The sequence below is a fragment of the Colobus angolensis genome, unplaced genomic scaffold (assembly GCF_000951035.1).
Source record: "Colobus angolensis palliatus isolate OR3802 unplaced genomic scaffold, Cang.pa_1.0 Scaffold201, whole genome shotgun sequence".
Lineage (NCBI taxonomy): Eukaryota > Metazoa > Chordata > Mammalia > Primates > Cercopithecidae > Colobus > Colobus angolensis.
In genome coordinates this window covers 4,781,060-4,808,581 of record NW_012115167.1, presented here as the reverse complement: position 1 = coordinate 4,808,581, position 27,522 = coordinate 4,781,060, and the positions used below count along the sequence as shown (strand labels likewise).

Sequence of the window (27,522 nt, the reverse complement as noted above, 5' to 3'; positions counted from 1 at the left end):
AGCCATTAGCTTAATTACTTTTTGTTTTTAAGCTGTAGTTAGTAGTGTCTTTTGGTCTTAAATAACAAAGGATGTTGCCTATAAGGAGTAATTTCTATCAGTGAAAATTGGGCATCAAAAGGGGTGATGCATAAGTTGGCCCTTACATCTCTTTCATTAAAAGCAGTCCTATAAATAGCCATAAGGCTAGTTTGAAGTTTTAATTATTTAAATGATGTGGGCTTGTTAGTTTGTTAGTAATATCCCAGTGTTCTCAGCAGAGTAGAGGAGTTTTAATAATACCACACCATGTTTTTCATCCCTTTTATCTCAAGTTCCTTTCTATCACAATTTTAGGTTACAAACTAAAGCTAGAATTTATAAAAGGGACTTCCCAAAACCTATTTATTGTCTCATGAGTATATTTTGGGGGAATGTCAAATTTTTATTCAGCTATTTATCTGATAATACATTGATGAGCATTTCAGAACATTGATACTTTAGGATTTAATATTTCTTCTTCATCAGTAAAGTTTTTTAAAAAGTACAACTTTTATGTTGATTTCCCAAAAGTAAGTCCCATTTTCAACAAGAGAGGAAAAGCAAGCATTAAAATGTGGATGTGATTATTGTAATACACAGTTTTATAGTTTATGAGCAGTAAACAATCATCTCTATCCCATCTTTCTGTCTTCTGATGTATAAATCCTGGAATCTGGCAATTCTAGCTCAGAAAAACCCAGTAGTGTGCTTTTGACTTTGAAGCTTTAAAAATTGTGTTATATGCCTTTAAAAAAAAAGTAATTCCATGATTCCACTAGAGTTTAAGATCCACGAGGTGAGGAATTTTTGTCTGCTTTGTTCTCTGCTTTCTATTTAATGTGTAGAATAGTGCCTGGTACATACTAGGCACTCAATCAATATTTTAAAAATAATTGCATAAATTCTTGCCTTTAATAGAAAAAGTAAAGTTTTTCATGTCAGTGAATTAATTTTTATGTTATTCAGAAAGCAGAGTCTGTCGCTGGGAAGAGATGATATAGTTCAGCTAAAAGAAGCCTACAAATGGATAACTCACCCCCTGTTTTCAGAGGAACTGGGTGTTCCCATTGATGGAAAGGTATTGGGTCAACAGCATTGTTAATTTTATTCTCTGATTTTACTAGTTTTACTTAATTATATGGCAGGGTTTTGGTTAGCCAAAAAAACTTCTTTTTAAATAATCCAATGAAGGATTTTTAAGCTTTTAAAATGTTAAATTCTGATAGTCTTAAATTGAAGTCAAAGCATTTCTTTTTTTTTTTTCCTAAGACTTCTTTGTGACCTAAGACACTTATGAAGGTACCAGGTGCCCTAATTGACCTTAAAAGGTTAGAAATGAATCTTTGCCTTTAATGTATTTATAGTTCAATTGGAGGAACAGACTTGATGCAAAGCAACATATAAATAACTGCAAGCAAATGTAGAGTCAACTCTGGACTATTTAATTTTGGTTTATCTGTGGCTAGTCTTGTTTTCAAATGCATGGACAGAACCTATTCAACTACAATGAGTATGGGCTCAATCCTACCTTGTTGGTGTCTCAAATCTCCCTGTTTACTTTTTGGCAGTAACTGCTTTTGAAAACAGAACATTTCCCTTTTCCAGAGCAGACCTTATCTCAGTCTCTGAAATGGGTTGAATTTCAGGGAAGACTCAACAGGCTTCCAGATGTGAAAACAGGAAGGTCATCTTAAATTAGATTTTAATATTGTGGCCTCATTGCTTCATCATTTTGCTAGAAGGAAATTCCCTGAATATCAGATACACACCTATTCAAATAAAATCACATAACCGCCTACTACAGCTAAACAGGTTTTCAAAACCATTCTGAATTATGCAGTAATATTTCCTTCTGTAAGAATATGCTCTGTTCTGTAAACTGAATATTGAGAGAATAGAGAATAAAACCACTTCTCAGATAGCATGAAGAGGAAATGAGGTAATGAAAGTATTTTGGAAGTTAGAGAAGTCATTAATGCAAATATTTTTACCTCAAATTTCAGTTTTGAAGCACAAATAATTTTACATGTCATATCAGTGAGAACAGAAAATAGAAAACAAAAGATGTGGGTTGAGTGAAGTTTCCCTGAATAAAAGGAATGCGTTGTTCACTTTAATTATTGTATAGATTAGAATAAGGAGCAAAAAAAAAAAAAAAAAAAAAACAGCTATTCATTATTGTGATTCCAGAGTAGCTAACAGGTCTACTAACTATCCAATGAACTCAGTAAATATAAAGACAAAATTGTAACATAGTATGGCATTTTTAGCTATTCTCTCCAACCCCCGCCCCGCCACCCTTCACCCATATGGAATTTTGTGTATTCTCCATGGAGGTAAAAGTATAAAATCATGCTTTTTTGGTGTACAAGGATGTTCACTGTAGCATTTTTGTTGTTGTTGTTACAGAAAAATTTTCTGTAGCTTAAATGTCTGACAGTCCCTAGAGTTGAAAAGATTTCCATGATATAATATTAAAGCGATTTTCCAAAAGCATGTCTTAAAACATAATACGTATACATTTATATTCACAAAAATGCCTAGAAAAAACATCAAGTTGTTAATGGTTCTGCTTCAGCGGAGTGGGATTGAAAAACTATCTTGTATTTGATCATTTTATGATTTAAGTGTATAATTTTTGAAATAAAACAAAAAAATTACAAATACATTAAGACGTTTGAGCGCTTTAAAAAGGAGCTTCATACGGTTTTTAGGGATCTGAATAGTATGTTTTTTGCCTTGCTAATAATTTAAATCATAGTATTGGCAGAATAATTCTTCATTTCTTTACATTATTATTTATTTTCAATTCTGTAAATTCTCATTCATCTTCACGCCTAATTTACACATTTGTCCAAAAAGCATACAAATTTATTTTAAAACTTTTTTGGTAGGATCACTAACGACTGAGTTGTAGAAGTTAAAAAAAAACAAAAACCATTTTCTTTACAGCTGCCCTGTGAACAAGTTGATTTGAGAGCAGTAGTATTTCCAGTTTTTCTGGTCATTCTTTTCTGAGCCAATCTTTGAGAATTAATTTCTATTTCCATTCATAAGTTATTAGATGTTAGTTTCCTTTTGCTCATTTTTAAACTGTCTTTATAATTTTTAGAGCTTGTTTGAAGTGAGTGTGGTCTTTGCTCACCCAGAAACAGTTGAGGATTGCCACTTCCTGTAAGTTGCCATGTAAACAACGTCAATGGTGTAAAATTGTTAATGCTGTTTGGTTTTCATGAAAATAGTATTGCTTCTCATAAGCATAGGAAATGCTTCCTAATAAGCATTTCAGAACTTGTTATGTCTTAGTAGGTTTAAAATGTGCCCTCAAAAAATAAAATAAAATGTGTCCTTGAACATAGGTTCCTGGGCAAACCGACGTAGCTCCTACAGGGATTCATTTTGTCTGCTCCTGATGTCCTGAGTTTAACAGCCATTTTGTACGAAATATATTTGAATTATATCTACCCCAAAATAAACTCAACCTTTTATATTAACTTGAATTTTATTTTAGAGCTGCGATATGCCCAGATTGTTTTAAGCCAGCCAAAAACAAACAGGTAAGGAAAGGTTCCTGCTTCTTACTCTTGAGTGAGTTTTGTCTGAGCTGAATATTCAAATTTCCAACAAAAAGGATATGCATTAGAAACATGGCAACTCTATTATACTAAGAATCAGTCTTTAAATATTTCCATTTGCTACATTAATTTTTTTTTTTTTCAACTTTTTCAACCTTCACCTCTGGCTAGGAAGTTGTAGCACACAAACATCCTCATGTTTGTATCAGTGTCTAGATTGTTCCCCTGACGGTGTTAAATTTAGAATCAATGTTTCGGTGATATTACTATTACTTATTAAATTCGACATTTAGATTTTAATACCCCAAATTACATCATCTGGGAAAATCAATGGTAAGTGTCAGTAGCATTCCAAACTTTCAGCTGATATCCATTTTCCAGAAATTGAGGTTTAGAATATATAATCCAAAGTAAGTTATTTTATTTAGGACAGTCCTGAATTAACATGGCCTCTTTTTGGCTACATTTGCAAAAAGAGTGTTTTATTCAAACTCTTCCTTATCATCTTAATGTTAGCTAATCTTCACGTTAATGGACAAGTTAGTTAACATACACTCTTAGCTCGTATTGTGTCAGGATAGAATGATGTGGTGCGGTATTGGTCATCTTTCATGCGTCAGTTTCATAGGTGGTTTCGTACACAGACTTAGGCATTCCTACAGTTTTTCTTACATTCATTTTGTTGCTGCGATTGTTAAAAAGAACATAAGCTCATTGTCAAATATACATCTGTTGGCTTTGCCTCTTGCTTTGACTAATTGCTGGGCCTTTTAGAACTGGGGGAAAGAAGTTTGTAACATTTGCCTAATGCCCTGTGCAGAAATAATTAGAAATGCAGACCAAGCCGAAAGCAGCGCCTCCCTACTTTTCTCTTATCATGGCACATCTAAAATATTACCATGTTTGTTCAGCACCCTGAGCGTAACAGGATGGAGTTGCTTCAGACTGGCAGCAACAGGACTGGGGTTTCCACTGTCCTGCCCAGCAGCCCTTCTGAACTAAAGAGATCAACATCTTGGCACAACCATAGTCCACTGCTTTGCCACGCCAGTTGGGAAGCTCTGCCCAAATAACCTGTAAGATGTATCTATATTGAAAACCTAGTTTTATTTTATTTACCCTTGAGGAAATATAATAATAGGCATCAAGTAATAGGATTAAGAGATTTTTGTTAAAGCATCATAGACATCACACCATTTGGCCAGTGGGAGTTGTAGACTCAAGTATAGTTTGCTTGCCTTATGGCTGGGAGCAAATTGAATGACCTTTTGAGATTTTTTTCAGTCCTAAGATTTCATATCTTATCAAACAGGCACTTAATTTCAGTTGTAACCCTATGGTATCTTGTAGAATGCCATAGTGGTCCCTAGAATATGATTTTGAAAAAATCATTCCTTTGACTGGTGATAAACTGTTGAGCTGCCTACATTGTAATCCTTTTCAGTCAAATGTGATTTCTCATAACAGAAGAAATAATTGTGATTTATCATAGTAAGCCATGTATATGTGCACTAATTAGTTCTAGTATATCTAGCATGCACTTTGGCTTTTCTTATCTTAAAAAATCCAAGTGGAACATTTGTTGTAGATGCCCTTCTGTTCAGTACAGTGGATTTGCTTATTCTGTGGCTGGTGAGTGAGACTGAGTTGCTAGATGGCCAGGGTCGGCAGGTTGACTCTGCTTTACCCCTTACCCTGGCAGCCAACTCCTAAATTACATACTGTGACCTCTGAAGGGATATAGGAAAGAAAAGGTAGCTGAATCAATCTAAATTCCTGTTGAAGTCAAGGGAAAGAAAATTAAATCACACTTCCTACAATGTCATCATTTTTTATATTTGAATTATATCATAATTTGAGAGAAGTGGGACAGTGTGGTGAAGAAGACCTGTTCTGCTAGATCTACCTGTTATTATAGACATAGACCAGATTGAAGAGAAGGGTTACAGAGGTATGCCAGTTGCAGAACTGACATGAATGCTTAAGTTTTATTTATTTTCTTAAAAAGCTTAAGTATTTCTCCATGTTAAGTATATGAAATGATATAATGAAATGATACAATTTCTCCAACCATGTTCTGTGTTTCACATCTGACGTTTTCTTGTCTGGATAATAAAATGTCTTTTCTTCTCATTTTACCCTATATAGTCTGTATTCACTAGAATGGCAGTTATGAAAGCCTTGAATAAGATAAAAGAAGAGGATTTCCTTAAGTAAGTAGAAGTATAGAAACAAACAAGCATCATGAAATTTTAGAATAAAGGGAATGTTAGAGATAAGCTGGATTATCTCTGAAACAAGATGATATATTTCAGGGGCCAGGATTGTGTCTTAGTCATTGTCATCTCTCCAACCCCTGATTCAGTACCTGGCATATAGTGGTGTTCAGTAAATGTTTGTCAAATTAATATCAAGTCTAACGTCTTTTAAAAAAATATATTTATTTATTTTTTGAGATGGAGTTTCACCTTTGTTGCCCAGGCTAGAGTATAGTGGAGCAATCTCAGCTCACTGCAACCTCTGCCTCTTGGGTTCTAGTGATTCTTCTGCCTCAGCCTCCCAAGTAGCTGGGATTATAGGCATGCACCACCACTGCCCGGCTAATTTTTTGTATTTTTAGTAGAGACTGGGTTTCGCCATGTTGGCCAGGCTGGTCTTGAACTCCTGACCTCAGGTGATCCAACCGCCTTGCCCTCCCAAAGTGCTGGGATTATAGGCGTGAGCCACTGTGCCCAGTCAAATTAGGTCTAACTTCTTGATCTTTTAGAAGAGGGTATTGTGTCCAAAGAGGGAGTTGACTTGCCTAAGCTAGCAATAGAGTAGACCTGGAGCCAGATTTCGTGACATTCTAGCCCAGTGCTACGCCCATTACATCCTTAGTCCTGTATTTCCTAGTATCATTCATCTCCAGAAAAGGGAGAGGAAGGCTCATGAGTTTCCTCACTTGTTAAAATATGATAAAATAAAATAAGTGCAATAAACCTTACATTTTAATTCTCGGTACATTCATTTTATTAAATAAAATATTACTGTAGTTTTCTTTCCTGAAGATTCTTCAATACGTTTCAAACAATGATGTGATAAGGAGGGTAGAGTCAGCAGTAAACTGTACATGACCATGGACAGCAAAATGGTTAAAGAGCCTGACGGGGCTTCCACTTCCTTTGTATGGATTTTTCCCTCAAATCTTGAGACTATTGGAAAGTATTAGGTTGGTGCAAAAGTAATTGCAGTTTTTGCCTAGGAAGATAAGGCCTCCCGAGGGTGAAAGGTAGCAGCAGAGCCCTTATTTATTTACTGCCACTCTCATATGTTAAAATTGTTACTCTACAGGCCTGCAAGACCTTTATTGTTCTGAAACTAAAAGTTAGCGAGAGACTTGGGCTCTGTGTATGTCTCAGACGATGCTGATTCATCTAAGTTTTGTGATTCAATATTATGTCTGGAAAATAGCTATAAAATTTATTTTGTTTTGCAGGCAGTTTCCTTGTCCTCCAAACTCACCAAAGGCTGTATGCACTGTTCTTGAAATTGAATGTGCTCATGGTGCTGTTTTTGTGGCTGGTAAAATATTTAGTCTAGAATATACATACACTGAACGTACTCTCCTTTCTGAAAGCTCAACTGACTCCTGTTCTATTTTATTCTTATTGCTGTTGTTAGATTCTAATAAGTTTACTCTCTTGAGAAGTAGAATCAATAGCCAAACTTATTTTAGGTTTTGTGGGCATTCTGAAGGATCACTTAGGAGATCAGTTATTTTAAATGCCATGCCAAAAGGAAATGACACTTCCTAGGTTTTAATAGTTTTCATCAGAGATGGTCAACTAGAAATATGGGTAGATGCAAAGACCCAAAACTGGTTTGGAGAAAAACAGCAGGACAGAGGCTATTTTATAACATAAAAGCAAACTTGAAAAAACAATTTATTATCTCCAAAATGACTAAACACTTGGCTTCCACTGGAAAGAAATTGTTCATTGACTTTCCCTGAAGGTAATCTGGCAGACAAATTTTTGTTTGAAAGTTACAACTGTTTTATAGTAATGGCTGAAGTGAAATTGCTCTTCAGCCCTGACTATAATATCCTATCCTAGGACAGTGAAAGCTACCTGCCTTACTGTAGCTTTATTCATCAGGTGTAAAAGCAAGTTTGGTTGTGTGTTTTTTTTTTAATCCTTGGTACATTAATAATATTATATTATTTGTTCAGTCAGCCAATCAAATTAAATACATTGAGCATTCCTTTCAAACTCATTTGATGCACCATTCATATCATATATTTACCCATCTATTTTTTTGTTACTTTAAACCTTTTTATTTAATTCTCTACATGTCTCTGTCCCAGGTCTCCAAATTGAGTTGTTAGTTAGGTAAAGGATAGGCCTTGTTGTATATCGTAGCACTTAGGATATTGGCCCTTATAGTTGTTGCTTTTCTTTTTATCCTATTATGTTAATTACTCCATTCCATCCAGGCTGCCTGATTATTTCTTTCTTAGGAAGGTATAATAAATACTCCAGGAATCTACCACAAACTCCTTGGATAATTGATGGAGAAAGAAAGCTGGAATCTTCAGTGGAAGAGTTAATTTCAGATCATCTGTTGGCAGTATTCAAGGCAGAGAGTAAGTGTTACAATCTTCATACTTTATTTCTTTTTTTTTGAGATAGGGGCTTTCTTTGTCAACTAGGCTAGATTACAGTAGCACAATCACAGTTCACAGCAGCCTCAACCTTCTGGGCTCAAATGATCTGCCCACCTTGGTCTCCCAAAGTCCTGGGATTATAGGCATAAGCCACCCCACCTGACCTAATCTTCATATTTTTTTCTCTTTTTTTTGAGAGAGAGGGTCTCACCCTGTCACCCAGGCTGGAGTGCAGCCTCAACCTCCCAGGCTCAAGCAACCCTCCCATTTCAGTGTCCTGAGTAGCTGGGACCACAGGTATGCGCCACCATGCTCGGTTATTTTTTAATATATTTTTAGAGATGGGACTCTCACTACGTTGTCCAGGCTGGTCTTGAACTCCTGGGCTCAAGTGCCCCTCCTGCCTGGGCTTCCCAAAGTGCTGGGATTATAGGCAGGAGCCACTGCACTCGGCCATATATTTAATACACTGACATTCGTGAATAGAGTTCTTGGAGGTGGCAAGAAAAATTTATATATTTTGTTAATCACTACCAAGTCTGGGCCTCTTGGCCATAGGCTTCCTGTGAACAGGGATCATCATGTTCTGGGTGCCACTGGCCTGGGCTGGATTTCAGCCAAGGCACTCAAGAATATCTGCCTGTCCTCTCTCAAGATGACTGCTCTGCCGGGTGCAGTGGCGCATGCCTGCAATCCCAGCACTCTGGGAGACTGAGGCAGGCGAATCACTTGCAGCCAGGAATTCAAGACCAGCCTGGGCAACATGGTGAGACCCTGTATCTACTAAAAATACGAAAATTAGCTAGTCCTGGTGGTGCGCACCTATAGTCCCAGCTACTTAGAAGACTGAGGCACGAATCGCTTGAACCCAGGAGACGGAGGTTGCAGTGAGCTGAGATCAGACTACTGCACTCCAGCCTGGGTGAAAGAGTGAGATTCTGCCTAAGAAAATAAAAACTAAAGTAAAAAAATGACTGTTCTTTCCTGGGGAAATTCAAAACAACTGAAACTACTTTAAATGAATGCATCTAAGCCCTGACGTTGGTACACCTCTGCCTTGGCCTCTTTGGGGGAATATAAGGAAATTAAAACACATCTTCCACATCCAGTGCTTCTTCAAGAGTAATCACTGGTAAGTGTTTGGCTTCTCTCTTAACCTATAAAGTGTCCTGGAATAAAGTTCAGGCCTGGATAAAGTAAATCAACAGCAGCCATTTTACAAAGACTGAATGGTAGCTGTATTGTTTTTGAATTTAGGTATTAATGAGCCTAGGTTCGTGGGATGAGTCAGGTTCCATCAGGTTTATGTTTTCCTTGTCTCAACAGGCCTGTCAGGTCAAAGGCAGCATAAAGTCTTGTGATTTCAATTGCAGGAAATTGTGTTACACGTCAGGAAAAACTGCAGGGCATGAATGATGTTACTCTTTGGAATGAGGCTCCTAGCATAATTAGAAAACTTTTTTTTTTTTTTTTTTTTTTTTTTGGTGAGACAGAGTCTTACTTTGTTGCCCAGGCTATAGTGCAGTAGTGGGATCATGGCTCACTGTAGCCTTTACCTTCTGAGCTCAAGCAATCCTCCTGCCTCAGCCTCCCAAGTAGCTGGGACTACAGGCATGTACCACCATGCCTGGCTAATTTTTTTGTATTTTTTGTGGAGATGGAGTTTTGCCATGTTGCCAAGGCTAGTCTCAAACTTCTAAGCTCAAGCAATCCATCTGCCTCAGCCTCCCAAAGTGCTGAGATTACAGACGTGAACCACCACACTCAGCCAGAAAACCTTTTTTTGACAGACCAGCTAGAAATCCATCCTTCTCTCTGAAAGACCTTAAGATAAGTATGCTTTGATCATGACAAACACATGGTCTAGATGAGACATGGCTGACCCTTCCAGCTCCCTGACTTGCAAGGAGGAAAGAGAAACACTTCAAACCACATCCCTCTTATAATTTGTTGCCTGTCGCATAGGTGGACCTTCTTTAAGGGTCTTTAAGAATTGTTTACTGAATGGAAATAAAAGTGTCCCAGCACCCTAATATTTTCCAAAATCTTAGCAGTAAAGATCCTCGGCTATTGCCATGAGCTTTTTTGCCCACTTAATTTGGTATTTACAAATGAATTATCATGTAAGACATGCAGATTATGAAGGGATGAAAATAAAGCTTTAGCACAAAAAGTTTCATCTGAATTCTTTTTGGGGCCACCTGTCACGCCAACTGGCAGGTTCCAGCCGAAGCTGAAGACTGATGGGAGAGGGTGGATGAGTGGCGGGTAGCTGAAAGAACACTCAGGAGTCATAGGGAGTTTTGGACATGGCTTTATTCTCTCTCTCTGGGCAAAAGCCCAGGCATGAGCCATATGTACAACATCAGCAGGATAGTTATACCTTTTACAGACAATAGTGGCTCTAAGCCAAGCGCAAGTTCATGTGAGTAATCACCTAAGGTGCCTCACGTGGTATGGTTACATAATGTGTGGGGGTGCGCGCCTGCGCACCAAACCTGCTGAGTCATGCTGTGCTGGAAGGCTGCCTCAATCTACTCCTGACTAAAGCGCAGCCATTTCCCTTATACTCCACCCCCCAGGCTGAGGGTGTCCTCTGGGCAGGGACACATGCCCATAGGGCAGAGCCCTGAATCCATAATCCACAACAACAATACAGAGAGCAACAGATCACTACTAGGATCTCAACTATGCTACTTATGTCTATTAGGGCCCAGCATAGGCCAGAGCCTGGGGATGCCCACCATCTCTGCAGGGGGTCATCAGTAAAGCCCTCGACTGTCTTAATCTCCTGTGAGACCCCTTGCAGGGCTGCTTGTATGTTCTGCTGATTATCCGGGATAAAGGTACAACATTGTGTTATGTTTATACAGACCATGATGGGTAGCCATCCCACAGTGGTATTACCCCAATGTTGCTCTATGCACCACAGTGCCTGGGCTGGGGATACTACATGTTTCCCTATTAACCAGCTCCATCCATCATAAATGCCATGGGCCAGCCAGGCGGCAAGCATGCCATGGGTCTTGCAGCATCCTTTGTCCAAAGCTTGTGCATTGTGTTTCAGGCGTCAGCCGTGGGACCTCAAGTCTCCAACCATGTTCACTTCTCTACAGATGTGGGATATATGTGCCAGGGCAAACCATCCATAGCTGCTGCTGGAAGGGCGGTACAGATCCAACAGTTGGAAACATTGGTCACCTCAGCACTGGTGTGGGCCCAGTCCACAATGCAGTTGGAGAATGTGAACCCAAAGGGCTTGTACCTGCTGAATAACCTGCTTGGCTGCTAGGAAGGCAGTCTCAGCCACATCATCCCAATCTCAGGCAAGAGGGGTGTTGTCGCTTCTAAATCTCAGTATCCTGCTACATCAAGTGCAACACCAAGTGTCGGGTTCCAGCCCAAGCAGAGGACTGAGGGCAGTGGGTGGATGAGTGGTGGGCAGCTGAAAGAACACTCAAGGAATTGTAGAGAGTTTCAACATGGCTTTATTCTCTGTCTCTGGGCACAAGCCCCAGTATGAACAGTATGTACAGCGTCAGCAGGGTAGTTATACATTTTACAGAAAATAGTGGTACCGAGCCAAGCATTAGCTCATGTGAGTGAGCACCTAATGTGCCTCATGTGGCATGGTTACATAATGAGCGGGGTTGTGCACCTGCACTCTAAACCCACTCAGTCATGCTGTGCCGGAAGGCCACCTCAGCCTACTCTTGACTAAAGCACAGCCATTTCCCTTATGCCACCTTACTCCTTTTCTTTAAGAAGATTCAAGAAAGTTTCAGTTCTATTTGGGCCCCAGGGAAGACCCTGTTATCTCTAGGGCTGCTGGAGGACTGACTCTGAAACAGTTGTGTTTACCCCTTACAATTTTTAATGAAGGTGGTTTGTTGTCATTTTCCATTTGATGAGGGGAAAATTATCCCCAAACTGAAAAGAAGAATATTGCATGCTTGATAGCTGTGAATGTGTCCTGACATAATTTATTGAGAGCCCCCTGAGAAAAAGCAGACCTCTGGGCCTCAGTGCTAACTGGCTCCCTGTCAGGAGATAAAATCTTGTTGTTTGAAATGTCTGATTGATAACATCAATTTGCTGAACCTGTCCTTCTCAGATATATTACTTATTATTGATTAGTGATTCACATCTGACAACTCTGGGAAGATGGTTCTAACTGTGGTACTCCTAAGTGTTAAAGTTCTATAAACTGAGCCAGTATTGCATGGAACAGTGTGGCTACCTATATAAACATCCCTTCCCCTATGTGAGATACACAAACTTGTTTCTCAGTCACTTCAGACTGCATGTCTTATTATCTACTTGTTAATTCCCTAATGAGTAATAATTTTGACATGCTCTCAGAAATCTGTATGTCTAAGAAATCTTCTCCTAATATATTTATTAATTCACTTATTGAAAAAATATTTTCCATGTCAGTTCCCTGCTAAAAGCTGGTCAATGGCTAGCTACAGGATGAAGTCCACTTACCTGGATATTCTGGGTCCTTCGTTGTCTGGCCTCTGCCCATCTTTTGGTCCCATTGTCTGTCTGTCCCAAGTACGAGGACCACTGCAGATTAGCTGAACCCCTTATAGTTCCTGATCATTCTTGCCCTTGATTTTGGTTTTTAGGGGAATAAGCCAAGGCACAATGTGAGTTTAAAAAACTCAACTAAGTTTTAAGCATGTATTTTCTAATACTTAAGGGAGTGGCTTCTTTTCCTTTTTTGTCAGCTGCCATTTATAATTGCACACTAGTAAGTTTTCAGGTTTGCCCCCCGCAAGTTTCTCTCACTCTGAGGTCCAAGGATGTTTCCTTAATTTTCAGGTTTGAAACATTTTTCTTTTTTTTTTTTTTTTTTGAGACGGAGTCTCGCCCTGTCACCCAGGCTGGAGTGCAGTGGCACGATCTTGGCTCACTGCAAACTCCACCTTCCGGGTTCATGCCATTCTCCTGCCTCAGCCTCCTGAGTAGCTGGGACTACAGGCACATGCCACCACACCCAGCTAATTTTTTTGTATTTTTAATAGAGACGGGTTTCACCATGTTAGCCAGGACGGTCTCGATCTCCTGACCTCATGATCCACCCGCCTCAGCCTCCCAAAGTGCTGGGATTACAGGCATGAGTCACCGTGCCCAGCCTGGTTTGAAACATTTTTCTAAAAGATCAGTAAATATGCCTTCTCCTTTAGTCTGGATCAAATGCTTTTGTGGCCTTCCCAAGGGCCTAACTTTCTACACCTCTTTCTTACTGATGGGCTGGAATTTGTGGGAAGTTTTATGGCTGACTTATGAATTTAAGATTTCTGCTCCTTCAGTAACTAGTAGACTTATCTCTTTGAGTCCTGTTCATTCCCTTCACCCCTGCCAGTCACAGGTTCCTGTTCAGTCACTGTGGACCCCCTGTTTTCCTGACAGGGCTGACAGGGAGACAGGGGTGGGCAGGTATAAATCAAATCGTAGCCCCAAGGAGTCTGCATCTTCGGCTTCCCAGATGCCATTTTTGAATTCACCACTGAGCTATGGCAATCCATCTGTTGTTAGCACTACAAGTTGAGTCTGTTGACTCTGATTAGAAGATACTGATGTTCCTATGGATTTATTAGTAACTTCACACTGGAGTGTAAACACAGAATGGAGAGTTTTTTGGGACTTAGTGGTTCACAGACTCCTACTTCCTGCCTGGCCTAGTTCGGTGTCTAAAAACGTTGTTGTATAAGCCCCTTGCCTTTTTGAAAACAAAAACAAAAACAAAAAACAATTTTCCTCTTCCAATATTTGCAGCTTTTAGTCTGTGATGATCTACTTATGATAGAGCATACAGTGGTTTTATCACGGTTCCAGCTTTGGTTTGATGACATATATAATGAATTTGCTTTTTAGAGTCAAACCTTTTTTTCTCTCCTTTTTCTTTCATGGAGTTTAATTCTTAAATAATGAATGTTTTTACTTGGTTCTGTTTTAAGGAAAAAAAGAAAGATGGTAGAGTTTTTACCATAGGCTTATGGCCAGAGGGGTGGTGGGCTCTTCTTCCAAACAGGATTCTGCCTTGGCTTTCCCGTGGGATGGTAGTTAAGGTCAGATTTTAACATCAGCAACACCTAGCTCTGCCATTTACTTCTGTGACCTTGGGAACATTACCTAACTTTTCTGAAGCTTGGTGTTCTTTTATTTTGTACTTACTTTATAAGGTTATAATAAGGATTAAATAGTACATGGTCCAGGTGCAGTGGCTCACACCTGTAATTCCGGTGCTTTGGTAGGCCAAAGCAGGAGAATAGCTTGAATTCAGGAGTTAAAGACCAGCCTGGGCAATAAAGCAAGACCTCATCTCTACAAAAATTAAAAAATTAGCCGGGTGTGCTGGTGTGCACTTGTGATCCTAGCTACTTGGGAGGCTGAGACAAGAGGATTGATTGGGCCCAGGAGTTTGAGGTTGCAGTCGGCCATGATCATGGTACTGCACTCCAGCCTGGGTGACAGAGTAAGATTTCTAAAAAAAAAATAAGTAAATAAAATTTAAATCATATATATAAAACTTTTAGTCCAATGCCTGGCATATAATAAGTTCTCAATAAATGGTGTTTACTAGTAGCATTACTATTTTTAGTAGAGATTGATATTAGAGGTGGGACGATGACTTTCCCGGGGGATTCTCCTGTAGATTGTTCAAGACCTTCAATTGGGTTTCTACCAAAGGTTGGGAATGAATATCTTAGGGCTATGGTGTCTCTAATTTTTTTTTCTTTATCTGCTTTTCAAAGGTTTTAATTTTTCATCCTCTGGAAGAGAAGATGTAGATGTGAGAACATTAGGAAATGGTAAGACTGCAACAGCATCACCTGATTAGAACTAACTTTTTGATATTCATCCTTTCTAGACAGCAGGCTTAGTAGTCACTCAGTGAAAAACAAAGTGAGCAAGGTCGAGAGCTTCTCCAAGGGAGGAAGCTTTGTGGATTATGGAGGCCCCTTTATGAATTATATGAAATACACCTTAACAGGAATCATTTCTTCAGAGGCCATCCTGATTGCATACCTGTAGGTTATAAGGGACTTGTATGTGCATGAACAAAGAGGTGCCTGATTTTTTTTCCAAAAGTTTGATTATTAATTTTTTCATTTAATAACATTTCAGAAGGACCAGTACAGTTTTCAAAATGTACATCTTCATTTAAAAAGTGATTCTGCTGTCTTAACCTTCATGTCTCTCATTTTATCCTGCTGCATTATCAGAAAGATGATGACATTTAATCCTCAACTGTTTGAGACTTATAGTTCCTTCCTCTCATGGAACCAAAGCTTTTCCGTTTCACTAGTGGATCAGGCTAGGAGGATGGATTTCAACAGGGCATTGCTGCATGTGACAACTTTACATTAGTGTAACTAAGTTAATTAGCAGTTATTTGAACTGTGTTTTGTAATTAACACAGGCTTGTTCATGGGCCTTTGGGAAAGCAGTCATTTTCACATATTGCCTGTGCTGGGGTTTAGCAGCCCTTCTGCCCCCACAAAAAGCCCCTTGATTCTTCTCACACATTCTTCCCTCCCTCAGATGTAGTCATGTCACTAAACTTTCAGTCCTCTAGAGCTCAACCCATTTTTCACACCTCCTAACCCTCTTGCATTAGCCCAAATGTTAACTCCATCAACACGTTTCTGTTTCATGACGGGGTGTGTGCTGCCAGGAAGGCCCTTTGCAATTGAGCTGGTGAATCCTCATAGAGTACATTTCACTTCACAAGAAATTAAGGAACTTCAGCAGGTAAACCACTTCATGACATGGAAATCGTCATGTTTCTGCAATTCTGTAACTGAGCTAGACTTGCTAATTGTTTTTCTTTTTCTGCTACTACAGAAAATTAATAACTCATCTAACAAAATCCAAGTACGTGACTTGCAGCTTGTCACAAGGTAAGAGTAGGCTCACTGGAGACGATTTCAAAGGGATGTTTTAGTTGCAGGTCATATATCTTGATAAGGGAATTGCATCCAGAATATATAAAGAACTCTTAACAACCCAACTAAAAATGGGGAAATGATTAAGTAGACATTTCTGCAAGGAGGATACAGGAATAGCCAATTAATGTATGAAAAAATGCTCAACATAATTAGTCATTGGGGAAATACAAATCTTAACCATTTCTAGATATTATATATGCAAGAGAAATGAAAACAAACATCCACACAAAGACTTGTACATGATATTCCTAGTAACATTATTCACAATAGCAAAGAAGTAGAAACTACCCAAGTGTCTATGAATAAACAAAATGTGATATATCCATACAATGGAATATTACTTGGTAATAAAAAGGAATGAAGTACTGATACATGCTGCAACCTGGATGAACCTTGAAAACATTATGAAATGAAAGTAGCCAGTCACCAAGCACCACGTAACTGTATGATTTCATTATATGAAATGTTCAGAATAGGTAAATCTATAGAGATAGAAAGTCAGTTAATGGTTGTCTAGGGCTTGGGGGGAATAATAATGGGAAGTGACATTAGTGGGTACAAAGTTTCTTTTTTGGGGTGATAAAAGTTTCTAAAACTAGATTGTGGTAATAGCTGCACAACTCTGAAAACATACTAAAAATCATTGAATTGTACAGTTAAAACTGAGAAATTATATGTAAATTATATCTTATTGGAACTATTTTCAAAGAAAGGTTAATTTGGGGCAAGGTTTGTTTGCATTTTATTTATTCAGACAAGCTTTTAAAAATTGTTCTTGTTTAGAGAGGCAATAGGACATATGAAAGAAGGTGAAGAAGAAAAGACAAAGACCTACAGTGCCTTAATATGGACGGATAAAGTGATCCAGAAGAAAGACACTGAATTCCTAAATGACATAAAGGTAGTTTAAGTGTGCTTGTTCTTTTTATTTCATTTTTCTGTTGCCTATCAAAGATCCCATTGTCTTCTAATTTATTACTAGCAAGTCACAGGGCATGGGCTTTGGGGTCAGCAAGACCTGGGTTCCACGCCTGGTTCTGCCACTGACTAGCTGAAGGGCTGGGCATGTCATCTAAGCCGCTGGAGCAGCAGTGTGGCCAGTGGGGAAGAGCCCTACTCTGAAGACAGACTGCCTGGGTGCAAATCCTGGATCTGCATTTCTGAGCTGTGTGGCTTTGGACAAGTTACTTATCCTCTTTCTGCTTCAATTTCTTCATCTATAAAATTAGTTAAAATAATTAAATGAGTTTAATTAGATAAAGCACTTAGAACAGTACCTGGCACATAGGAAAAACTCGGCAATGCTATTATCATCTTTGGTCATTTGTCAAAAATACATATAAAATAGCAGTTATCTAATAGAACTGATGCTGAGATTAAGTACATGAATAAAATATATCATATATGTAAAGCACATGCATTTTGCCACATGTGAAGTTTTCCTATACCTGAGCATGTGTCTGCCTGTTCACGTGCATACTTCTTAATACTTCTTACCACCTGCCCCCACCTCTTCTTATATAAATAGTTTACTTCCTTTTTTTCTTTTTTCTTTGCTTCTTTTTTTTTTTTGAGACAGAGTCTTGCTCTTGTCACCGGGCTGGAGTGCAATGGCATGATCTTGGCTCACTGCAACCTCCACCTCCCAGGTTCAGGTGATTCTCCTGCCTCAGCCTTCCGTGTAGCTGGGATTACAGGTGCCCGCCACCACACCTGGTTAATTTTTGTATATTTAGTAGAGACGGGGTTTCGCCATGTTGGCCTGTCTGGTCTTGAACTCCTGACCTTGTCATCCCCCTGCCCCAGCCTCCCAAAGTGCTGGGACTACAGGCGTGAGCCACCGTGCCCAGCCAAAAACAGTTTACTTTCAAATGCAAGGAATGAGCATACATGGGCACAGAGACACATATAGTTACCATTGTTTAAATAGGCAATATTTTGCAACAACCTAGATGACCTACTAGAAGGAACTGATTTAATATTAATGACTTATCTGTATAATGGACTACTACTATTCAACCATTGAAAATTATGTGGTAGATAAATATTTATTGACACAGGAAAATGTTTCTGGTAAGTGCTAAGGAAAGAAATAAAAGTATAGACTCTAGAGAGGATGATATGCTGTGATTTAAGCCAGGGCTTCTCAACCCTCTGGTGGTACTGGCTGGTGACCAGTTAGGAATCTAGCCACACAGCAGAAAATGAGCAGTGGATGAGAGAGCAAAGCTTCATCTGTATTTACAGCTGCTCCCCATCACTCACATTACCACCTGAGCTCTGTCTCCTGTCAGACCAGTGGTGGCATTAGATTCTTATAAAAGCGTGAACCCTGTTGGAAATGACACATGCGAGGGATCTAGGTTGCATGCTCCTTATGAAAATCTAATGCCTGATGATCCATCAGTTGCAGGAAAACAAGCTCAGGGCTCCCACTGAATCTACATTATGGTGAGTTGTAAAATTATTTCATTATATATTACAATGTAATAATAATGGAAATAAAGTGCACAATAAATGTAACAAGCTTGAATCATCCCCAAACCATCCCCTCCTTCCCCAGTTCATAGAAAAATAGTCTTCCCAGAAACTGGTCCCTGGCGCCAAAAAGGTCGGAGACTGTGATTTAAGCACACACAAACACACACACACACACACACACACACACATATATATATATATATATATATATATGTATACACATGTAGCGGATTATGTAGAAAACAAATTGTATGGCAAAAGAGACTATAAATAGAATTTATACTTATGAAAAATATGAACACACAACAAATAAAAATAGACAAAGGATATGAACCAGTTAGCTGCAAAAAGAGTAACTCCAGTGGCCAAGAATCATTTGAAAAGGTTGATGTAACAATAAGACATCACTTTATTCCCCTTAGACTAATAATACCTATCAGTGGGTTGGAGTGGAGAAGAGTTCTCAGTAGAAATGTAGTGTTTCAGCCTTTTTCAAAAACAACATCGTAGTGACTAAAAATTTAAAATATACTGAACTGTCCTGTAGAAATAAAACTCCAGTGCATAAGAATACGTACACGGTGTTTAAGGGCTTTAAGTGGCAGAATCAACAAAAAAAAGACTGGGAACATAATCAACGTCCCTCAATAAGGAAACGGTAGAGTAAATTGGGATATTATACAGCTATTGAAAAAACAAAATCAGGCCAGGCATGGTGGCTTACTCTTGTAATCCCAGCACTTTAGGGGGCTGAGGTGGGTGGATAAATTACTTGAGGCCAGGAGTTTGAGACCAGCCTGGCCAACATGGCGAAACCCCATCTCTACTGAAAATACAAAAAATTAGCCGGGTGTGGTGGTGCATGCCTGTAGTCCCAGCTACTTGGAAGGATGAGGCATGAGAATAGCTTGAACCCAGAGGTCAGAGATTGCAGTGAGCCAAGATTGCGTCACAGCACTCCAGCCTGGGGCACAGAGTCAGCCTGGGGAACAGAGTAAGACTGCATCTCAAAATAAAAGCAAAAACAAAACCAGCATATGACCCTATTTAATTTACATATTAGTATGTACATATGTACCTAAAAATGCTGGGAAAAAAGATAGAGGTATGTCTATATCTATGACTCATAGGAGCACTTATGACATGAGAAAAAAGCAAAGTGCAGAATAATGTTTATAGTATGAGTATTTTCGTAAAAATGTACAAATCATTCACCTACTTAAGGAAAGTCATTTATAAAATGAGGAGATGGACTAGATCATCTCCAATGGCCTCTCCAGTTCTCAGATTCTGTGATTCTATAGCTAAGGCCCTTTGGCTTTTGGCCATACTACATAAGGTTCTTAGGATGGTAGTTATAATATAGACAGATATCTTTAAGATTGCAAAATGAATTTCTAAATTTCTCTATGCCTTCACATGGGTTGTACAAGTCATTGAGAATGTCGTGGGAATAATAAACTCATTTAAAAAATAGGTTCATAGTTTGGGGGTAGCCATAGAGATAATTCAGAAATAACGCTGAGGTCAGTTGCAGTGGCTCGTGCCTGTAATCCCAACACTTTGGGAAGCCAAGGCAGGAGGATTGCTTGAACCCAGGAGGTCGAGGCCACAGTGAGCCATCATTGTGCCATTGCACTCCAGCCTGGGCTGAAAGATGATTTTCATAGGTACAGACTAAGTGGTGAAAGGGTCCCTTTTAATGGTCCATAGCCTAAGTAGACTGATGCAACTAGTTGATTTCAAAAAAATTTTTTTTTTTTTTTTTGAGACGGAGTCTCGCTCTGCCGCCCAGGCTGGAGTGCAGTGGCCGGATCTCAGCTCACTGCAAGCTCCGCCTCCTGGGTTTACGCCATTCTCCTGCCTCAGCCTCCCAAGTAGCTGGGACTACAGGCGCCCGCCACGTCGCCCGGCTAGTTTTTTGTATTTTTTAGTAGAGACGGGGTTTCACCGGGTTAGCCAGGATGGTCTCGATCTCCTGACCTCGTGATCCGCCCGTCTCGGCCTCCCAAAGTGCTGGGATTACAGGCTTGAGCCACCGCGCCCGGCCAAAAAATGTTTTTAGTTTTCAAATATTCCAGTTGGCATAAAAATTATAAAAACTGACTTTCTTCCCCATACTGAGAAAAAGTCATCTCAAATTTACTACTTATCTCCTCTTCAGGAGCAACCTATTTCTAAAAAAAAAACAAGCGTATGTGTGTGTGTGTTTCTGAAAACTCAGCAGTACGGGAGCAGCAGAGTGCAATATTAGAATAAATGAAGTAGTTTCCTTTTATCAACTAAAAACAAACCAAAAAAGACATGTGACTCGTGGTATTTCCATTGACCGACAGTCTCATGGTCAGAGTACTAGGAATGAATAACTCTAAAGGTAAAGGAAGCAGGGGAGAGGACTCCATAGATAGTCGTTAATTTAAAGGCCTGCTGTTTCTCTAAAGTGGAAGCCATGTCTTTATAGATTCCTTCACAGTTCAGCCTTGTCCTTTATTTATGTTTTTTGTTTGTTTGTTTGTTTGTTTTTTTGTCTCTTTGACCAGAGAAAAATCAGGTCTTATGGAGACAGCTTATCTCATCAGGACAAAGTATTTCTATAATAAAATCAAAGAATCATAAAAACCACAGAGTTAGGAGGAGCCATTGACTCACCACTCTGGTAAAAACAGCCACACCCTTTCAAATGTGGTGTTTGTTAGAACTTGCTCTTTTTTTCTTGGTGGAGAACTTGATAGAGGAGAGACCAAACAGAAACTTTTCTTTCGTTAGCAGGCCTTCCGGCATTCAAGAACCATGGAAATTAGGAAGAGTTGTTCTGACAAGAAAATGCAGAGGATTCAGTTCTTATGAATCTGAATTTCTGATTACGCCCAATTTTTAAAACTTGGAATTAGTTGACCTTTTACAGTGTTAACCTCTATTTCTTAATTTTTATCTTGTGACAGAAAATCTCTAACTTGAACGAATTGTGTGAAAAACAAGCCTGTGTCCCTAAAAAATCTGAAATGTAAAAAGACATGCAGTATTATTAGTTGCAAGCTGGGCTAACAAACATTGAAAGGTCCTGGTTTATTATGCACATCGATTTGTAATTATTATATTGAAATATCACCCTAAACAAGATGTATTAATATTAATATCTTTTCCAGATGTATCCTTTTGTATAGCCCTTTTCCTTCACCAAAAAAAAACCCAAAAAATCCCAAACAACCCACCCCTGACAGTAGGTATGTGGGTCTCCCTAAAACATGCAAACTCGGCGGGGCGCGGTGGTGCGCACCTATAATCCCAGCCCTTTGGGAGGCTGAGGAGGGCAGATCACCTGAGGTCGGGAGTTGGAGATTAGCTTGGCCAATATGGTGAAACCACGTCTCTACCAAAAAAATACAAAAATTAGCTGAGCATGGCGGTGTGTGCCTGTAATTCTGGCTACTCTGGAGGCTGAGGCAGGAGAATCGCTTGAACTCAGGAATTGGAGGTTGCAAGTGAGCCGAGATGGCGCCCCTGCACTCAAGCCTGGGCAACAGAGCGAGACCTTGTCTCAAATAAACAAACTGCCATACACCCAAGCGATGCTGATGTCCCACCTTCTGCAACCAGCCGTTTCTCACGCAGCCTGAAATCCCCACTCTTAGGTCACTCTGTTGGGTTAGAAAAAAAAGGTAAAGGGGCCGGACGCGGTGGCTCATGCCTATAATCCCAGCACTTTGGGAGGCCGAGGCGGGCGGATCACGAGGTCAGGAGAAGTGAGACCAGCCTGGCTAACACGGTGAAACCCCATCTCTACACAAATTAGCCTGGCGCAATGGCAGGCGCCTGTAGTCCCAGCTACTTGGAAGGCTGAGGCAGGAGAATCGCTTGAATACGGGCGGCAGAGTTTGCGGTGAGCCGACACTGCACCACTGAACTCCAGCCTGGGCGACAGAGCGAGACTCTGTCTCAAAAAAAGGAAAAAAAAAAAAAGTAAACAAAGGAAAGGCCTTGTCTTTAGGGCAACCCGATAGACCTTAAGGGCAGGCCAGAACTCCAGGGCCTTCACCAGTTTATTAAATATGAGAGTAAAAGAGATCTATTTGCTTCAAAGCCCTCTTTAAATGGCGAGGTTACTGGGGCCCAGAAAAGGAGTAATGATAGACTGGCTTATGAGAAGTCCCACAGAGTTTGAACCTAACGGGACTCAATTCATTTTACCATTAATTAGTGTCCACCCCGTGATACAGATGGAGTTCTCTAAAGGAAACATCTGTGGTGAGCTATGGATGGTAAGGGAAGGGCTAAGATAGGCTTCACTGGGTAGCAAAGCTGTGACTCCGGGACTGTGTGTCACATTCTCCCCTAGGACTTAAAGATCGACCAGAAAACACCTTTGCGCGTGCTTCACCGAAGGCCCCTGGCTGTGCGAGCTCGGGTCATTCACTCCATGGAGACGCAGTATGTGGATGAGCACCACTTCCGCCTGCGCTTGAAAACTCAGGCCGGCACGTATCCTTCCACCTGCTGCACTGCCGCCATCGAGCCAGAACCCTGTTGGAAAAGTTCATGCTGCCCTGGAAAACAGGGTCAGCTTGGTCTGGGAGGGATTCGGGAAAGGATTATACTGCAGAAGAATATTTTTGTTTCTTGGATGTGTTTTTTTCCCACTAAATTTGTTTTTCAAAATGATTCTAAACAGAGGTAGCAGTGAGTTCAATGTCAGCTTTAAAGTTACGTTTCCTGTAATTGCAGTGTCTTACACAGTGCTGAGCGCATAGTATTCAGAAAATACTTTTGATGGATTCATTTGCTATCTTGGCATTATTTGCAAGTCACGTATTTATGACCATATTTAGGTCTTTTCAACATTTCAAGTATTTGCCTCAGATGGTTAAACACAGGTAGTAGTAGATGGGAATAGCACTACTTTACATCATGATCTTTACTTGGCCACTGGCCTAGTACAACAGAGAATATCTTTACGTGCCTTGCGAAAAAAACAAAACTAAAACGACTCAGATGACATATCATTAGCACCATTTTCAGACTGCAAAGAGCTTTGACTGTATTACAGAAAGGTTGAGATTCAGAGTTAAAATATCCATAGTCCAAGGCTGATAATTTGTTCATAATCTAACCTGACCTGTTACGATTTTTGTATCAGAACTGAGTCGCTGATTTAAATATATCAGGGACCTCTAACAGGCTTAGCTTTAGTTTACTTTTTGAAGGTCTTCCTAGTTTTTGTTTGCTTCTTGGTTTTATATTATTATGTGATCCAATAGCATGAAGTGACAAAGTGCCTTCTAACTGGTATAGAATTAATGATGTACTATTGTATGTGTGTGTGTATATATACACATACATACACACTATATATATATGGAAAAAAAGCAAATTTTAATTACCAAATACCATTCTTACTATATTGCTGTAACTAGTCTGCCTGTCCTTCCCCACCAACCTGCATTCACTTCTTCCCCTGCGCCACCCCGGGACCTGGATTTACTCAGCTAAGCCAAGTATAGGTTATCTACTCTTAAAATCTTCTAAATTTTGTAATTTGCATCAATTTCAATTTAGACTCCAGTGGACAGATCTTTGTATCTTTGTTATTTGGAGCATATTTGCCTATTATGGATGGAATTTCAAATCATGTATGTATTTTTAAAAATCTTCTTACCTAATCTTGGCCTTTAGTTTTGGTGGGCCAAGGAGAAATGTCTTTTGTAGAATATGATGTCTTTTCAATCCTATTAAAACATTTTTAGAACCAGCCATGTACATGTACTTAAGGTTTTAGCCAAGAAAGACTATGTGTTAAAGCTTTAGATGCCACATGGTAATACACAGAAGTATATGAATTCTTCACTTACTAAATTTACTTTATATATACCTTATATATTTACATTGATCAGTGCACTGAGATAGCTCATTTGACTTAAACCTTGTCCCTCTGGTTAGGAATAAGAACTTCTCTGGATGTTTTAACTGGTTATTCTGGGGCTATTTGGTTTTCTCTCTTCATCATTGCTACGCAGAAGGGGATTCTTTAAAGAAAATGAGAGACAATAAATAACAATTGTTGGGTAGTTGTGAGTTTATCAAAAAAGACAGTTACTAGATAATTATATGTCTTGTGCTTTAGTCAAAACATTTGGCAAAAGTAGAGTGAGCAAAACGTTCAGAAAGTGAGGACATAATATCAGCATATTATAGTATAGATTTTTCACCGTCTAGAAACAAATTTGTTTCTCTATTCAAGTTCCATTAATTATTTTCTACTAAATGCTGGTTTGTAGAACAAAACATAATGCTGCATTTTTACTGAATGGTGGCAAAAACAAATCTTTTAGATAAATATTGTCAAAGCTGCAGTACAGTCCTGTGTAAGGAATGTTAATCTTAAAAGCAAATTCTAGAATTAGTTATTGATTTCAAAATTTGAAGACCTATGAGGGAAATACAAAGTTGCCCCTTAAAAAAAGAGAGAATTAACTTAGTTCTTTTGCTAACCATGTTAGCAAACTAGATGGTAGGTCTTTGGTAATCCTTCTGAAGAGCCGTCATTAAGACTAAACTAATAGTCTCATTATTCCTTCCATCCTATTGCCTCTGGGTCATGTTACAAGGAATGCCGTCATTGAGATCATTCTGTGTGTGACGCTGTGGAAACCTACCATCTGGCAGGTGACAGTTGCCATTATTAAAAAATGGGACTAACAAGATGATAATATAGAAATTGTGGCCAAGTTGTTTTTTAATAAAAGCATTCAGCTATAGTTAATTTTTAAAATCCACATCCAAACCTTGGCACTTGGAGATGAGCTATAAAAAAAAAGAGTAATGATTTTTGGTAAGTTTGATGTAAACACATTTCCCAGGCTCTGATGTTGGCTGCCAGCCTACTAGGAATCACCTTGCCAAAGCTTTTTTTTTAAGACACAAGTCAGAGCTCAGAAATAACCTCTCTTTTGTAACATTTATGCTCTTGTTATCATTTTTGCCTGTCAAATCTTACCAAATAGTTGGCACAGCATGCTGTCTTCATTTTTTCCTTAAACAAACCCCAGCTACATTAAAGAGTTTGTACATGGAGACTTCGGGAGAACCAAGCCAAACATTGGGTCCCTGATGAATGTGACCGCAGACATTCTTGAGCTGGATGTTGAGGTAAACCGTTTTATTATGGAATGCACATTGGCAAACTGAATTCAGCCAAAGTTATGCTCTTTGGCATTAAACTGTTTTAGTACTACCCACCTCCACAGGTATTTGAGAATGGTGAAAATCTCACAGTAACATTGTATTGAAGGGAGGGACTGTCTTTGGATTTTTTTTGTTTGTTTTTAATACGAGGTCTCATTTATGTTCCTTGCAAATATATAGCTAATTTACTAACTGTGCTTTATCAAATCTAAACCCTTAAACCAAGCAAGGAAATGAAGTTGTAAGTGTTCTCCATATGTCCTTTGGACTCTAGAGAATTCATTCCCATACCTGTTGCATTTTATAGACTTTAAAGCAGGCTATTCAGAAACATTGATTCACAAGGGTAAGAAAGTGAGGTGAGCCAATGGTTCTTCATAAAAGCAGTTCTATAAGGACCCCTGTGATGTGGTCCAAGTTCTCTGCTCTTATAGTCTGAATTGAAACAAGGTTAAATTCTAAAGTAATTGTAAGAATGGTTCTGTCGGGCAAGTCTCCATAAATATTTCATTTGAGTATCAATAGGTGTTGAGTCACGAGTAGTGTTTCTTCATGAAAATCTGACTAGGAATAGAGTACCTCCCCCACTACTCTCCCCAGAATCTTAGGACTTGGGGATTTGTACTTGGGAATAATATCAAAGTTATAGAAAGAAGTGGGCATAGTTGCCCAATGTGAAAACATCTATGGTAATCAAATGATCACTGGAGTAGTATTTCCCTACTAGCAGTTCTCTCAAGTGCTCTGGGATTAGGTTAGCTCCTGCAGTACAGCCAGTGATCATGCCCTCAAGGTTGCAGGGAGCCTCTTCAGTGAAACTATCATTTGGAGGAAGACAACCTTCTGTTAAAGAAAATCTCTACTCCATTCATTTTTTTTTTTTTTTTTTTGAGACAGTGTCTTGCTCTGTCACCCAGGCTGGAGTGCAGTGGTACGATCACGGCTCACTGCAACCCTGACCTCCCAGGCTCAAGCAATCCTCCTGCCTCAGTCTCCCGAGTAGCTGGGACCACAGGCATGAGCCACTATGCCTGGCTTTTGTTGTTGATGTTGAGATGCGGTCTCACCGTGTTGCCCAGGCTTGCATTGATCTTTTTTTTCCTTAATTCTCCGAACAGTTAGGAGTGTCAAAGACTCACAGGCCAGTGTTTCTCAACACTGACTGCCCACTGGAATCACTGTGGAGCTTTGTAAGCACTACAACATGCCTCCCTCCACACACACAGAGATTGTGATCAGTCATGTTTTATTTTCAGCTTGAGAAAACACTCATTAATTTACATTTGGGTGTTTGGTATATGGCTATATTCTGAAACAGAACCAAAATATCTTCTTGAGATTTGTAAAAGACACATACACATGTAGCTATTTAGGCTTTTCTAACACCTTTTTTTTTGAAGCCAGTACATGAAGTGACTCATGGATTAATGAAGAAATTTTCAGTAAATAATTTCACGTTTTAAACTTTAAATGTCAATAAAAACCACAGATACAGTGGGGTTGTTTTTTTTTTTTTTTGCTTTGTTTTTAACTTTCTCTTAAAGTAGATCCTCTAGCCTTTGATAGACCTGGTATGTGTTTATGTGGAGACAAACAGTCTGTTTACTGTAATTTCATTCTGACTCAAAGGTCAAGGTTTTGTCCTAGAAGAACAAAA

General features: G+C 39.3%; 1 protein-coding gene across 2 annotated transcripts in view; it reads left to right on the top strand.

The window, feature by feature from the left end:
* Positions 1 to 27,522, top strand: part of PUS10 (pseudouridylate synthase 10) — a 68,776-nt gene that overhangs the window by 38,367 nt on the left and 2,887 nt on the right. For both annotated transcript variants that reach the window (XM_011941823.1, XM_011941824.1), the window contains 12 exons: positions 988 to 1,099; positions 3,134 to 3,195; positions 3,533 to 3,578; positions 5,745 to 5,809; positions 7,075 to 7,160; positions 8,098 to 8,223; positions 15,009 to 15,065; positions 15,932 to 16,008; positions 16,102 to 16,157; positions 16,989 to 17,106; positions 23,023 to 23,165; positions 25,730 to 25,829. In XM_011941823.1, the coding sequence (XP_011797213.1) occupies positions 988 to 1,099; positions 3,134 to 3,195; positions 3,533 to 3,578; positions 5,745 to 5,809; positions 7,075 to 7,160; positions 8,098 to 8,223; positions 15,009 to 15,065; positions 15,932 to 16,008; positions 16,102 to 16,157; positions 16,989 to 17,106; positions 23,023 to 23,165; positions 25,730 to 25,829 (1,048 nt within the window). The remainder of the gene's footprint in view (positions 1 to 987; positions 1,100 to 3,133; positions 3,196 to 3,532; positions 3,579 to 5,744; positions 5,810 to 7,074; positions 7,161 to 8,097; positions 8,224 to 15,008; positions 15,066 to 15,931; positions 16,009 to 16,101; positions 16,158 to 16,988; positions 17,107 to 23,022; positions 23,166 to 25,729; positions 25,830 to 27,522) is intronic.